Here is a 15273-nt window from a genome sequence, read left to right on the forward strand (position 1 = left end):
GTACAGAAAACCAACAAAAGAACGATTTATTATTGTTTAAAATCATGAATACGACAATCACTTTTTTTTTTTAAACCCACAAATGGCGAATAGAAGCATTTATACATAAGGAAGTCTGAGGCAGCATTACTTCTTGAGCGCAGACAGTCACCTTTTCGAGCGGATGTTTTTGCGACCTCTGGCATTATTCTCTCCCCCCTGCTCTCCCCCCCCACAAACGGTGGGAGGGACATCCCGGCAGCGGAGCCTACCCCGTACCTTTCTTGCTGGGGGGCTGTTCCTCCAGGTCCGGCTGGAGGTCCACCAGCCGTTTGCGGCTCTCTGCGCGAGAGCTGCGCTTCTCCCCTCCGGAGCAAGTGCAGCTGCTCTTCAGACGCAGGAGCTCGTCTTTGATGCCGTCGAATGTAGTCTTCTGTCAAGGAACACCCCCCCCCCCACAACAACGGTGTTAAAACATCTAGCATGGCCAACTCAAGCTGGAATAAAAATTGGTCACGTTCTGGATATGAGCATTCATAAAAAAGGTGACATTCGGATGGGAAATTGGCACCAGTGAGCTATAAAAAGGGGGAGGTATTGTCAAATACAGAGTATGACAAGGGTTCTCAAAGTGGGGTCGGCTAGGTACTGCAGGGGGTCCACCTTCAGATGTCAAAATATATACATTGTTTATGAATACACCTAACAGATTAAACACATTTTTGGCCAACAACACCTACGGAATAAGTTAAGGGTGTAATACAATATTATTCATTTACAATGCATGTTCTTAACCCTGAGTGACAGGCCTGGGCGGCTCACAGGGATATTGGTATCCACAGTAAATTTTACAACTCTACCCCATGACAAAATGTGTCGAAATGCAATATTCTGATGCCAAGACATGGGCCTTTACATTATTTTCCCTTCCCAGGGTCTGAGACTTGGTTCGTCCAGCCATGATGCACTGCCAAAGTCATAGTAGAACTCATATGCAATTATGTCCATCACTAACACAGAGGCTGCTGCCTACATACAGACTTGAAATCATTGGCCACTTCAATAGATGGATCACTTTAATGTTTACATATTACTCATCTCATATGTACAGTTGAAGTCAGAAGTTTACATAAACAAGTGTTAATGACTCCAACCTAAGTGTATCAACCACTCCACATATTTCTTGTTAACAAACTATACTTTTGGCAAGTCGGTTAGGACATCTACTTTGTGCATGACACGTAATTTTTCAAACATTTGTTTACAGACAAATTATTTCACTTATAACTCAATGTATCATAATTCCAGTGGGTCAGAAGTTTACATACACTAAGTTGACTGTGCCATTAAACAGCTTGGAAAATTGCAGAAAATTATGTCATGGCTTTAGAAGCTTCTGATAGGCTAATTGCCATTATTTGAGTCAATTGGAGGTGTACCTGTGGATGTATTTCAAGGCCTACCTTCAAACTCAGTGCCTCTTTGCTTGACATCATGGGAAAAATCAAAAGAAATCAGCCAAGACCTCAGAAAATAAATTGTAGACCTCCACAAGTCTGGTTCATCCTTGGGAGCAATTTCCAAACGCCTGAAGGTACCACGTTCATCTGTACAAACAATAGTACGCAAGTATAAACACCATGGGACCACGCAGCCATCATACCGCTCAGGAAGGAGACGCATTCTGTCTCCTAGAGATGAACGTACTTTGGTGCGCAAATCAATCCCAGAACAGCAGCAAAGGACCTTGTGAAGATGCTGGAGGAAACAGGTACAAAAGTATCTATATCCACAGTAAAACAAGTCATATATCGACATAACCTGAAAGGCCGCTCAGCAAGGAGGAAGCCACTACTCCAAAACCGCCATAAAAAAGCCAGACTACGGTTTGCAACTGCACATGGGGACAAAGATCGTACTTTGAGAAATATCCTCTGGTCTGATGAAACAAAAATATAACTGTTTGGCCATAATGACCATCGTTATGTTTGGAGGAAAAAGGGGGATGCTTAAATTGTAAGCCGAAGAACACCATCCCAACCATGAAGCACGGGGGTGGCAGCATCATGTTGTGGAGGTGCTTTGCTGCAGGAGGGACTGGTGAACTTCACAAAATAGATGGCATCACGAGGAGGGAAAATTATGTGGATATATTGAAGCAACATCTCAAGACATCAGTCAGGAAGTTAAAGCTTGGTCGCAAATGGGTCTTCCAAATGGACAATGACCCCAAGCATACTTCCAAAGTTGTGGCAAAATGGCTTAAGGACAACAAAGTCAAGGTATTGGAGTGGCCATCACAAAGACCTGACCTCAATCCCATAGAAAATGTGTGGGCGAGCAAGGAGGACTACAAACCTGACTCAGTTACACCAGCTCTATCAGGAGGAATGGGCCAAAATTCACCCAATTTATTGTGGGAAGCTTGTGGAAGGCTACCCGAAACATTTGACCCAAGTTAAACAATTTAAAGGCAATGCTACCAAATACGAATTGCGTGTATGTAAACTTCTGACCCCCTGGGAATGTGATGAGAAATAAAAGCTGAATGAAATAATTCTCTCTACAATTATTCTGACATTTCACATTCTTAAAATAAAGTGGTGATCCTAACTGACCTAAGACAGGGAATTTTTACTCGGATTAAATGTCAGGAATTGTGAAAAACAGTTTAAATGTATTTGGCTAAGGTGTATGTCAACTTCCGACTTCAACTGTACATTACATACCATCTATTGAATCTTAGCCTATGCCGCTCTGCATCACTCATCCATATATTTATATATTCTTATTCCATTCCTTTACTTAGATGTGTGTATTAGGTAGTTGTTGTGGAATTGTTAGATATTAGTGCACTGTCGGAACTAGAAACACAAGCATTTCGCTACACTCGCAATAACATCTGCTAACCGTGTGTACGTGACCAATAGCATCTGCTAACCGTGTGTACGTGACCAATAGCATCTGCTAACCGTGTGTACGTGACCAATAACATCTGCTAACCGTGTGTACGTGACCAATAACATCTGCTAACCGTGTGTACGTGACCAATAACATCTGCTAACCGTGTGTACGTGACCAATAACATCTGCTAACCGTGTGTACGTGACCAATAACATCTGCTAACCGTGTGTACGTGACCAATAGCATCTGCTAACCGTGTGTACGTGACCAATAGCATCTGCTAACCGTGTGTACGTGACCAATAACATCTGCTAACCGTGTGTACGTGACCAATAGCATCTGCTAACCGTGTGTACGTGACCAATAGCATCTGCTAACCGTGTGTACGTGACCAATAACATCTGCTAACCGTGTGTACGTGACCAATAGCATCTGCTAACCGTGTGTACGTGACCAATAACATCTGCTAACCGTGTGTACGTGACCAATAGCATCTGCTAAACACGTGTACGTGACCAATAACATCTGCTAAACACGTGTACGTGACCAATAACATCTGCTAACCGTGTGTACGTGACCAATAACATCTGCTAACCGTGTGTACGTGACCAATAACATCTGCTAACCGTGTGTACGTGACCAATAACATCTGCTAACCACGTGTATGTGACCAATCAAATCAGGGTGGTCCCTGATGAATTTCCTATCACAAAATGGGTCCCCCGGCCCCCCCTAAAAAGGTTTGAGAACCCCTGGACTGTGAAACAGGCTGATAGCTTGTCATTTAGAAGGAACTTACATCCTTGATAGTGTCTTTGACCTGCTGGTCCACGGTGTTCTGAAGAGAGGAGATCATCTCATCCTTCTCATGACACATCTTCACCAGGTCGGAGATCTTCAGCTCCTGAGAATCCAGAGTCTACAAGAGAAAACACAAAAAGGTTTGTCAGTGCCCCGACTCTCCCCCTCAGTGCCCCGACTCTCCCCCTCAGTGCCCCGACTCTCCCCCTCAGTGCCCCGACTCTCCCCCTCAGTGCCCCGACTCTCCCCTCAGTACACACAGAACTAAACTGCAGCATCATGTGGTGTATGTAGTCTGTCCACGATTGATTAGTTAAAACCAAAATAAGTCCCATTGCTGCAAAATACCCCACCCAAAAATAAAATCAATTTGACAGTACCTTTCTAGCCTCGTCAAGCTGTTCGTTTGATTGCGGTGCTTGTCTGCAATAATTTTCCAGTTCTGAAATCAACGGAAGACAACGGACTAATCAACCAGAAGGAGACCTAGCATGTTCCCTCACAGCCACTGAAAATCAGGTAAACCGGTCTGCTTCGGTCATTGACGGACAGTGAAAACTGGTGATTGACAGGTTATTGCTGACACAGTTCTACTGAAGGTGAATGTGACAGGCTACACCAGTGTTTCATCATCCTGGTCCTGAGGACCCAAAAAGGTGCAGATCTTGGGTTTTTAACATGACACACCCCATTCAAAATCATCATCAAGCCTTTGCTTAGTAGAATCCATTGTGTAGTGCTAAAATAAAAACCGGCCGCCAGCCGGCCACGAGGCAACCGGCCGCCAGCCGGCCACGGGGCAACCGGCCGCCAGCCGGCCGCCAGTTGGTTACCATTTGTTTTGACAGGGAGCTGCTCTGAGAGGTTGGAGACGGTGTCACTACTGGGATGGGCGACCACCAGACACGTCTTGGCCGTCTCAGCCGCCATCTTTATGCCTGCCAGGTCACTGCACATGGAGTCAAACATGCCTCCCAACGACGAGCTGACCTTCTACACGAGACAATACACATTTTAGTCATTTAGCAGAAGCTCTTATCCAGAGCAACTTACAGTTAAGTACATTCATCTTAAGATAGCTAGGTGAGACCACATGTCATAGTCAATACGTGATTCCTCAATAGAGTAGTTATCAGCAAAGGCCGTGTCAGGTGAAGGAAGAGACAAGGCTACATGATGGAGGTTGACACTGCTAGACGGCCAATGTGTCTAGTTAGTCCACATTACCGTGGCTCGCTCTGCTCTGTCCAGCTCCTCATGACTGGCGTTCTTGTTCACTAGATTCTTCAGGATCTCTAGACGCCTCTCTGCTCTCTCCTCGACAATCTCCTTCTCTTTGGCCAGACGTTCCCTTTAAGGACACAGAAATCAAGTTATTAAAGCTACAGCTTGTTCAGTTTTATGTATTAAAAACATTTAACCTTTAAAATCCACCTTACTATGTAAAAGCTTTGAGTAACCTCAGTTGATAGAAAGGCAATATATAAATCCAATCTATTATTATTTAAAAGCAGCCAAACAAAAAGTATGACTTAAAAAAACAAACAACAACAAAAAAAAAGCAGAGAAGAGCTCACTTGTAGTCGGTCTGCATTTCAGAGAAGAGCTCAGAAAATTCCTTTGTGACCTCGTCCCGGATCCGGGATTCCAAAGCCAGGTTTTCAGATCTCTCTTTCTGGAGTTGTTCCCGGAGCTCCTTCAACTGGAGGAGTTGACTCTGAAAGGGTTAACAGACATTAAACAAACTTACTTCACATTCATCTCTTGTGGACAGACTTTTAAAAATAAATCAAATCAAGCATCTGACCAAATTACACAAGACTTTAGTTCTGGGTGAACTTCACATTTTTTTTTTATTAAAGGTACCAGAGTTTTGACAATGTGATCTGATAAGGAAAAACTCTGGTCCCTTTCACGAGACTATTAGTAAGCCTGAATCTTCCCCAAATGTCAGAAATCAAATCAGGTCCTGGAAATGTAGGTGACTACTAAACAGAGGTTAGTAGTGATGGAGGAACAAATCAATACGGTTACATAAATCGGGATATTATTTTTGACAATGTCGCTGTATTATTTTTGCACTAGTTGGCTGTCCCTGCACCAAAACTAATTTTTCCTTCATAGCTTGTTCCCCACCTTTTAAAACAGGGAGCCAATTTGTTTTCAGCACTTATTTCCACAACTGATGAAAACTAGTTATCATGACTCTCTTGTCCCTCTGCAGCAGACATGTTGTGAGCAATATGTTCGGAACGCAATACATATTGTAATGAGGCCCCTCAGTCTGGTGTAATGAGGCCCCCCAGTCTGGTGTAATGAGGCCCCCCAGTCTGGTGTAATGAGGCCCCCCAGTCTGGTGTAATGAGGCCCCTCAGTCTGGTGTAATGAGGCCCCTCAGTCTGGTGTAATGAGGCCCCTCAGTCTGGTGTAATGAGGCCCCTCAGTCTGGTGTAATGAGGCCCCTCAGTCTGGTGTAATGAGGCCCCTCAGTCTGGTGTAATGAGGCCCCTCAGTCTGGTGTAATGAGGCCCCTCAGTCTGGTGTAATGAGGCCCCTCAGTCTGGTGTAATGAGGCCCCTCAGTCTGGTGTAATGAGGCCCCTCAGTCTGGTGTAATGAGGCCCCTCAGTCTGGTGTAATGAGGCCTGGTCTAATGAGGCCTGGTCTAATGAGGCCTGGTCTAATGAGGCCTGGTCTAATGAGGCCTGGTCTAATGAGGCCTGGTCTAATGAGGCCTGGTGTAATGAGGCCTGGTCTAATGAGGCCTGGTCTAATGAGGCCTGGTCTAATGAGGCCTGGTCTAATGAGGCCTGGTCTAATGAGGCCTGGTCTAATGAGGCCTGGTCTAATGAGGCCTGGTCTAATGAGGCCTGGTCTAATGAGGCCTGGTCTAATGAGGCCTGGTCTAATGAGGCCTGGTCTAATGAGGCCCCTCAGTCTGGTCTAATGAGGCCCCTCAGTCTGGTCTAATGAGGCCCCTCAGTCTGGTCTAATGAGGCCCCTCAGTCTGGTCTAATGAGGCCCCTCAGTCTGGTCTAATGAGGCCCCTCAGTCTGGTCTAATGAGGCCCCTCAGTCTGGTCTAATGAGGCCCCTGGCAACTCTCAGCCCTAGTAGCTAGGGGGAGAGCCTTACCTCATAAGCATCTTTATCGATGAGAAACTTGTCATCGTCCACTTCCTGCATGGTCTCCTCAATCACGCTGTCCTCTGCCGTGCTCTCCCCTTCCATGTCATCAACATCCTCCTGCACATCCTCCAGACTGGTCTCCCAGCCAACCAGAGAGCTCCTTCTCCGCTTACCCAATAGGTTCTTTCTGTCTGCGTGGTCGACGATCATGGACAGTTCCCGGGCCGACGTCTTGGTGGCGAGATGGGGGGCGGTCTTGGATGTCAGCACCACCACCTTCTGAGCCACGGCGGAGAACTTGAGCACGTTGATCGTCTCGTCGTACATGGAGGCACACTGGTTGACGTTGACTACCATGCAGGCTTTGCCCCGCCCACAGAAGAAGCCCTGCAGGTAGTGGGTGAGCTTGCTCTCCCTGAAAGGGATGTGCTGTGGTAGCCTAGCAACAAGGGGCAGGTCAGAATGTAAATTGTATTCATTACGTTTGGACAGGGACAATGTACAACAAAAAACACACTTCTCAGGGCACTGAGAAATGAGTTGCAGCAGAGTCAGCTAAAAGATGATGTATTATGTGGAAGGCGTTCCTAATGTTTTGTAGACTCTGTATTACGTATGTCAAAAAGCAGACACGGCTCACTTGGATTGCTGGCTTTGACGTAAGGCGTTGATGCACTTGCCCAGCGTCATCAGCGAAGTGTTAATGTTCCCGGCTTCTTTCAAACGCTCCCCTTTATTCTGAGTTTTAGCACACCGCTCTGACCCAGCCAGGTCACACAGGGACAGCCTGAACAGGAAGGGGAAAAAAACACAGCCCTGCCTTACACACCCACAAGTACTGCATGGTTGCTTATAGATTTTTTTTTTATTTTTTATTGTGAGCGAATTAATAAAATATCCATTTCACTTACTCGCTGACAGAGTTAACACGAGGAATCCTAGCATCTTCAATACGCAGGATACGGACAGAAAAGATGCTGTGGCTGAGCATAGGAACAGATTTCTATAAGAACACAGCGGTCAATCTACTCTGTGCTGTGTGAACTTGGCTCACGCCAGTTAGTAACAGCCCAAAGAAACATTCAAATTACTAAAAAATTGGAAAATGAAAATAACGTGCTTTTAAAATGATCGTACCTCCTGCTCGAGAGGAGGTTGAGCTTTGTGCTGGCGAAGCTCTGGTTCTTCTTTCCTAGCTTCATCACCTTGTAGGCTTCCTCTGCGTTGTTCACTTGTACCCACTTCAGATCTGAAAGTACACGCAGGAACATTTGGTCCTTTGCAGCTCAGTTGATAGAGCGGGACAGATATATAAAGCACTTGTTAGACAGCAATATATATGTTTTACACCTCCAATGCATCTGTTACCTTTTACAAAGGAGTTGCCTTTGACATCCTGCGACAGCCGCAGCGTGGATCTCTTCAGGGCTCCGATCGGCATGGGCTCCAGCAAGTCGTGAATATTCTCGTTGTAGATTTCACAGAAGGACACCCAGACTGAGAACTTGGTGTGTGCGTCAACAACCAGACTGAAAGCGTCTTCAGTCACAGTCCTCTCAATGTCACTTAGTGTGGACCCTGTCAGAGAAACAAGTGGCTAGACTGTTTACAAACCCTCTTGTTGGATAGAAGTCTATTGTGATGACAAACGATGCACCAAACGCACACGCGCTCACACACACAGAGTGAGAGCGAGCAACGTGACATGTGACAATCATGTATAAATGCAAAACATGAACATGCATGGTGGTGTAAGACCACATAAATGATGAATCTCCTTGCCTTGTAGGGTTGTCTTGCTGGTGGAGCTTGTCTGGCTGGTGGAGCTTGTCTGGCTGGTGGAGCTTGTCTGGCTGGTGGAGCTTTTCGGGTTATCACTCTATGGGGGAAGAACAATGATATAATATAAATTATTAAACCCAAAGAAAAACTTGTTGAGTAATGCAATGGCTTTAAAAAATATATTTTTATGATGAATTTGGGTTAATAAACCAACCCTGTACCTCCTTGAGGAGCCTGAAGAGATTTCTCTTGCTAGTGGCCTCTTCACTCTGCTGATCTTTAGTGAGCCTGATGAACTCTCTGCATCGCTGTGGCTTGATAGTCATCTGGTTGTAAACACGCCCCTCAATGCTGTTAAAGATGACATTCAAAGACCTGGGGAGGATCCCTGCATTGGCCTCTGGACCTTAAAAACCCAACAGGTGTTGAAGATCTGTTACTGTGTGAATCATGTCATCTTAGTGGGAGTTGGCCATAAAAGAGCAGGGTTTGAAATGGGGGTGAAGGGTCAACATATGATTTGACTTTTTTTTTAAGGATTGCATTTCCACAGTGTTATTCATACAGTGAATCTGTGCAACAACTAACTCAGGCCGGCCCTTGTGTACAAGTAGGATGTTATGACAAAACAGTATGCATCGTTCCAACGCTGCAAGGCAATTCAAAAAATATATATATCAAGAAATCAAACCTAGAAATGTGAATGTCTTTCCCGCATTTGTGACTCCATATGTGAAAACCAGAGAATTTCCACCTTCCAAAACATCCTTGACCAGACTTCTCACTGTGCCATCAAACATCTCTCTCTGAGAGGTTTCTGGCCCCAAGACCTGAGGACAAAAATAAATGAACAGTGTTGTTAGAAGATCTATCTTCTGTTCCTTATGAGATCGTGGTTATTATTTATTTTCTTGTGTGTTTTTTGGTTCTACTTTGTTAAAAATGTGTTTTACAGGGACAGCGCACATTAAAAATCACCATTACTGTAAATGTGTAAGATTTAGCTGGCAGGCAAAAAAATATATATGTATACAGTCCCTGGATGACACTGACAGGCCCTGCTGACTGACCTGTGAGAACTGGAACCGTTGAGCTGTCTGAGGGACTGATTTGTCACTAAGCCCTGCTGAGAGGGAAGTCCTTGGAGCCTTGAGGAGGACCTTGTCTGGGGGCTCAATGGAAACGCAGTCCTTGAATTTGTACAGCAAAGGACAGCGAGTCACAAGTCAATGGTCAATTTAAACTTTGGTCAACAGTTATTATCCAAGGCTCTTGTTACCTGACGTGTGTGCTTCTTGTGAAAAAACTATTTCAAGCCAGAGCAGTGTGTTAAATTACCTGTGATTCGCCATTTTCACTTTCAATTGATGTGAACGGTCGAATGCGGAGGTACACTTGCAAGTGCTCATTCTCTTCTAGGCATGACTCCTGTGAGTGAAACTCTGATATAAGGTCTTTCCTCAGGTCGTCGACGTTAATTTCCCTCTCCGCGCTTTCCAATGTGCTGTGATAACCTGATTCCATCATCCTGTGTCAAATAATGTGGTGGGACAAAGAAACAGGTGTTGAGCAAAGCACTGGCTATAGTTAGCTACCAACGCACCTTCCACATTAGCAACTAGCTAGCTAACAAATCACCTTCGACATTCAACGTAAGCAGATCACAGCACTAATCAAGCGGAGTAGATCATGTTGTTGGCTTTAACGAGACAAATTGGTAACTGCACTGACAGCTAGTTAACGTTGGCTAAACCACTATTCCGACGAGGCGACGCCAACACAGCTAACTTAACTAGTTAACCTTAGTCTTTTTGTAACAAAATGAAGAGACATGCAAGTCACTAACTTACCCTATATATTCGAATCATTAGGAAAAAAATAGCATTTTTCTTTTTGATATTAGGGTTTTTAATGTCTACTTACGTGACAGACTTTTTTTTCCACAAAAATGTTTCGCAACGAAATTCCGTCTTCTGTTGTCATCCTAAACTGTCGCGGTCTCATTTTTAAATTCGACCAATCGGGAGAGTGATTTTTACCGGAAGTGCTCATAAAAGACGCAGTCAAATATTCATTCTGTTTCAAACAAACCTTTGCATCTACTGGTTTGTGTGTTAACTATGTATTTCTGATTATTATATTATCCATACGCCCACATTCCTATGATTGACTTTGATTGACTGATCTCTGCAACAACACAATCTTTTTTTTATATATATTTTTTTTAAGCCAATCTTGAATTGAGCTCTAGGAAAGGGAAGGAGAAGAGAAAATACAGTTAGGGGAGGAAATGGGAGCAAGTGAAGAAGGAAAGGAAACTAGAATAGGAGAAAGGAAAGGGTGTTAGAAGAAATTAGATTAAGATAGGAAAACGAACTAGGAAGGCAAAGGATATGAGGAAATGGATTTAGGAAAGCTAAGGAGGGGAGGAAAGGGAGCTAGGATTATGCAAATAGAGATTACATGTATGTGGTAGTGATTCACCAAGGTTAGTGCTTTTTTGGAATCCTTGGGACGTCCCTAACTAACCCCTAAACCAGCGGGCTCCAACCCTGTTCTTTGAAACCTACAGGATGGTAGCTCTTCACTCTCTTCACTCCAACACTCTAATAATAATTAGCTGGTTAGTTACAACTGGGGTTGGAGCGAATACCTGCACGGTAGCTCTCCAGGAACAGGGTTGGAGAGCAGGGGAATTTAACTCTTACCCTACGAGGCCCGGATCCTGCTGGTTTTCTGTTTTACCTGATAATTCATTGCACCCACCCGGTGTCCCAGGTCAAAATCAGTCCCTGATTACTGGGGGGAAAGGAAAAAACATAGTGGATCTAGCTTTGAGGCCCAGAGTTGAGTTTGAGGGCCCTGGATCGACTGCACCTAAAAAGCTACTTTTCATTTAGAAAATGGGCTATATGGAATCGATATGAGCGAGAAACATTTATTTTAGTGTCTAAATTGACTATAAAGTGTAAGTATTGTAATTTGTCAAATCAGTCTCGTCCAAAACGGACATTGGTGAGATGATAGGAAAAAAATGATACATCACAGAATAAAGGGTACCGTACAGTAACTGTTTACCTCGGGTTGGATTTAATCCTGACCACATGCCCACAGCTGGCAGAACCCAAGTAATCATAAATTCAGTGCACAGCTGCATGCAACCAGATCCTAATGCCCATCGGGACAAACACCAAAGCTCTCAGTATAGTGATGCAGGACTTTAGATGTTGTACACACAATTGTCTCATTCAAAACTTTGTCTGTAATGTTATATTCCCATTTACGCGACTCAAGCTGTTTCTCCCTTGTAGCCTGCTACTACCGGTAACTGCCAAAATAAAGGAAACGCCAACTGAAAGTGTCTTAGGGAGGAGGTCAGAGACCTGGCCATGTGGTGCCAGGACAACAACCTCTCAACGTGATCAAGACAAAGGAGATGATTGTGGACTACAGGAAAAGGAGGACTGAGCACGCCCCCATTCTCATCGACGGGGCTGCAGTGGAGCAGGTTGAGAGCTTCAAGTTCCTTGGTGTCCACATTACCAACAAACTAACATGGTCCAAGCACAACAAGACCGTCGTGAAGAGAGCACAACAAAACCTATTCCCCTTCAGGAGACTGAAAAGATTTGGCATGGGTCCTCAGATCCTCAAAATGTTCTACAGCTGCACCATCGAGAGCATCCTGACCGGTTGTATCACTGCCTGGTATGGCAACTGCTCGGACTCCGACCGCAAGGCACTACAGAGGGTAGTGCGAACGACCCAGTACATCACTGGGGCCAGGCTTCCTGCCATCCAGGACCTCTACACCAGGCGGTGTCAGAGGAAGGCCCTAAAAATTGTCAAAGACTCCAGCCACCCTAGTCATAGACTGTTCTCTCTGCTACCGCACGGCAAGCGGTAACAGAGCGCCAAGTCTAGGTCCAAGAGGCTTCTAAACAGCTTCTACTCCAATCCATAAGACTTCTGAACACCTAATCAAATGGCTACCCAGACTATTTGCATAGCCCCCCCCCCACCCATTTTTACACCGCTGCTACTCTCTGTTGTTATCATCTATGCATAGTCACTTTAATAACTCTACCTGCATGTACATATTACCTCAATTAACCGGGGCCCCCGCACATTGATTCTGTACCGGTACACCCCTTGTACAGTGGGGCAAAAAAGTATTTAGTCAGCCACCAATTGTGCAAGTTCTCCCACTTAAAAAGATGAAAGAGGCCTGTAATTTTCATCATAGGTACACTTCAACTATGACAGACAAAATGAGGGAAAAAAATCCAGAAAATCACATTGTAGGATTTTTTATGAATTTATTTGCAAATTATGGTGGAAAATAAGTATTTGGTCAATAACAAAAGTTTAGCTCAATACTTTGTTATATACCCTTTGTTGGCAATGACAGAGGTCAAACGTTTTCTGTAAATCTTCACAAGGTTTTCACACACTGTTGCTGGTATTTTGGCCCATTCCTCCATGCAGATCTCCTCTAGAGCAGTGATGTTTTGGGGCTGTTGCTGGGCAACACGGACTTTCAACTCCCTCCAAAGATTTTCTATGGGGTTGAGATCTGGAGACTGGCTAGGCCACTCCAGGACCTTGAAATGCTTCTTACGAAGCCACTCCTTTGTTGCCCGGGCGGTGTGTTTGGGATCATTGTCATTCTGAAAGACCCAGCCACGTTTCATCTTCAATGCCCTTGCTGATGGAAGGAGGTTTTCACTCAAAATCTCACGATACATGGCCCCATTCATTCTTTCCTTTACACGGATCAGTCGTCCTGGTCCCTTTGCAGAAAAACAGCCCCAAAGCATGATGTTTCCACCCCCATGCTTCACAGTAGGTATGGTGTTCTTTGGATGCAACTCAGCATTCTTTGTCCTCCAAACACGACGAGTTGAGTTTTTACCAAAAAGTTATATTTTGGTTTCATCTGACCATATGACATTCTCCCAATCTTCTTCTGGATCATCCAAATGCTCTCTAGCAAACTTCAGACGGGCCTGGACATGTACTGGCTTAAGCAGGGGGACACGTCTGGCACTGCAGGATTTGAGTCCCTGGCGGCGTAGTGTGTTACTGATGGTAGGCTTTGTTACTTTGGTCCCAGCTCTCTGCAGGTCATTCACTAGGTCCCCCCGTGTGGTTCTGGGATTTTTGCTCACCGTTCTTGTGATCATTTTGACCCCATCTTGAGTGAGATCTTGCGAGATCTTGCGTGGAGCCCCAGATCGAGGGAGATTATCAGTGGTCTTGTATGTCTTCCATTTCCTAATAATTGCTCCCACAGTTGATTTCTTCAAAGCAAGCTGCTTTCCTATTGCAGATTCAGTCTTCCCAGCCTGGTGCAGGTCTACAATTTTGTTTCTGGTGTCCTTTGACAGCTCTTTGGTCTTGGCCATAGTGGAGTTTGGAGTGTGACTGTTTGAAGTTGTGGACAGGTGTCTTTTATACTGATAACAAGTTCAAACAGGTGCCATTAATACAGGTAACGAGTGGAGGACAGAGGAGCCTCTTAAAGAAGAAGTTACAGGTCTGTGAGAGCCAGAAATCTTGCTTGTTTGTAGGTGACCAAATACTTATTTTCCACCATAATTTGCAAATAAATTCATAAGAAATCCTACAATATGATTTTCTGGAAAAAAAATTCTCATTTCGTCGATTTTTTTTTCTCATTTCGTCTGTCACGTCTGTCGTCTGTCATGAATTTATTATTTTACTGCTGCTTTTTGAAGTGTACCTATGATGAAAATTACAGGCCTCTCTCATCTTTTTAAGTGGGAGTACTTGCACAATTGGTGGCTGACTAAATACTTTTTTGCCTTACTGTATATAGTCTCGCTATTGTTATTTTACTGCTGCTCTTTAATTACTTGTTACTTTTATTTCATATTTTTATCCATATTTTTTTTTTAACTGCATTGTTGGTTAAGTGCTTGTAAGTAAGCATTTCACTGTAAGGCACCTGTTGTATTCGGTGCATGTGACTAATACAATTTGATTGGATCTTAATTGAGCTGCCAGAAACGCTTGAATGCGCCTTAGCATAGATTCTACAAGTGTCTGCAACTTCCTGTGTAGAAGCACATCATGCTTTCAATATTGTATCCCTCATTTACTCAAGTGGCAGTTACCTACGTGCTCGTCGTCCTCACCAGGGTCTTGACCTGACTGCAGTTTGGTGTCGTAACTGACTTCAGTGGGCAAATGCTCACCTTAGATGGCCACTGGCACGCTGGAGAAGTGTGCTCTTCATGGGTGAATCCCGGTATCAACTGTACCGGCCTGATGGCAGACCACGTGTATGGCGTCGTGTGGGTGAGCGGATTTGCTGATGTCAACGTTGTGAACAGAGTGCCCCATGGTGGGGTTAGGGTATGGGCAGGCATAATCTACGAACAACGAACACAATTGCATTTTATCGTTGGAAATTTGAGTACACAGAGATACTGTGATGTGATCCGGAGGTCCATTGTCGTGCCATTCATCCTCCGCCATCATCTCATGTTTCAGCATGATAATACACAGCCCCATGTCGCAAGGATCTGTACAGAATTCCTGGAAGCTGAACATTTCCCAGTTCTTCCATGGCCTGCATACTCACCAGACATGTCACCCATTGAGCATTTTTTGAATATTCTGGATCGACGTGTACGACAGCGTGTTCCAGTTCC

At 44.5% G+C, this 15273-nt stretch overlaps 1 protein-coding gene across 1 annotated transcript in view; it reads right to left on the reverse strand.

The window, feature by feature from the left end:
* The window catches only part of LOC120029349 (kinesin-like protein KIF20B), a 59439-nt gene extending 48847 nt beyond the window's left edge, over positions 1-10592 (reverse strand). The window contains exons 1-17 of the mRNA XM_038974581.1: positions 10517-10592; positions 9932-10121; positions 9664-9783; positions 9285-9423; positions 8815-8999; positions 8594-8690; positions 8180-8389; positions 7949-8060; positions 7723-7794; positions 7452-7598; positions 6818-7250; positions 5262-5401; positions 4912-5035; positions 4518-4677; positions 4065-4126; positions 3683-3802; positions 259-412 (exon numbers count right to left, since the gene is read on the reverse strand). Coding sequence (XP_038830509.1) covers positions 259-412; positions 3683-3802; positions 4065-4126; positions 4518-4677; positions 4912-5035; positions 5262-5401; positions 6818-7250; positions 7452-7598; positions 7723-7794; positions 7949-8060; positions 8180-8389; positions 8594-8690; positions 8815-8999; positions 9285-9423; positions 9664-9783; positions 9932-10120 — 2464 coding nt within the window. The 5' untranslated portion in view covers position 10121; positions 10517-10592. The remainder of the gene's footprint in view (positions 1-258; positions 413-3682; positions 3803-4064; positions 4127-4517; positions 4678-4911; positions 5036-5261; positions 5402-6817; positions 7251-7451; positions 7599-7722; positions 7795-7948; positions 8061-8179; positions 8390-8593; positions 8691-8814; positions 9000-9284; positions 9424-9663; positions 9784-9931; positions 10122-10516) is intronic.
* Positions 10593-15273: the final 4681 nt, after the last annotated feature.

This window comes from Salvelinus namaycush, chromosome 35 (assembly GCF_016432855.1).
Source record: "Salvelinus namaycush isolate Seneca chromosome 35, SaNama_1.0, whole genome shotgun sequence".
NCBI classification, from domain to species: Eukaryota; Metazoa; Chordata; class Actinopteri; order Salmoniformes; family Salmonidae; genus Salvelinus; species Salvelinus namaycush.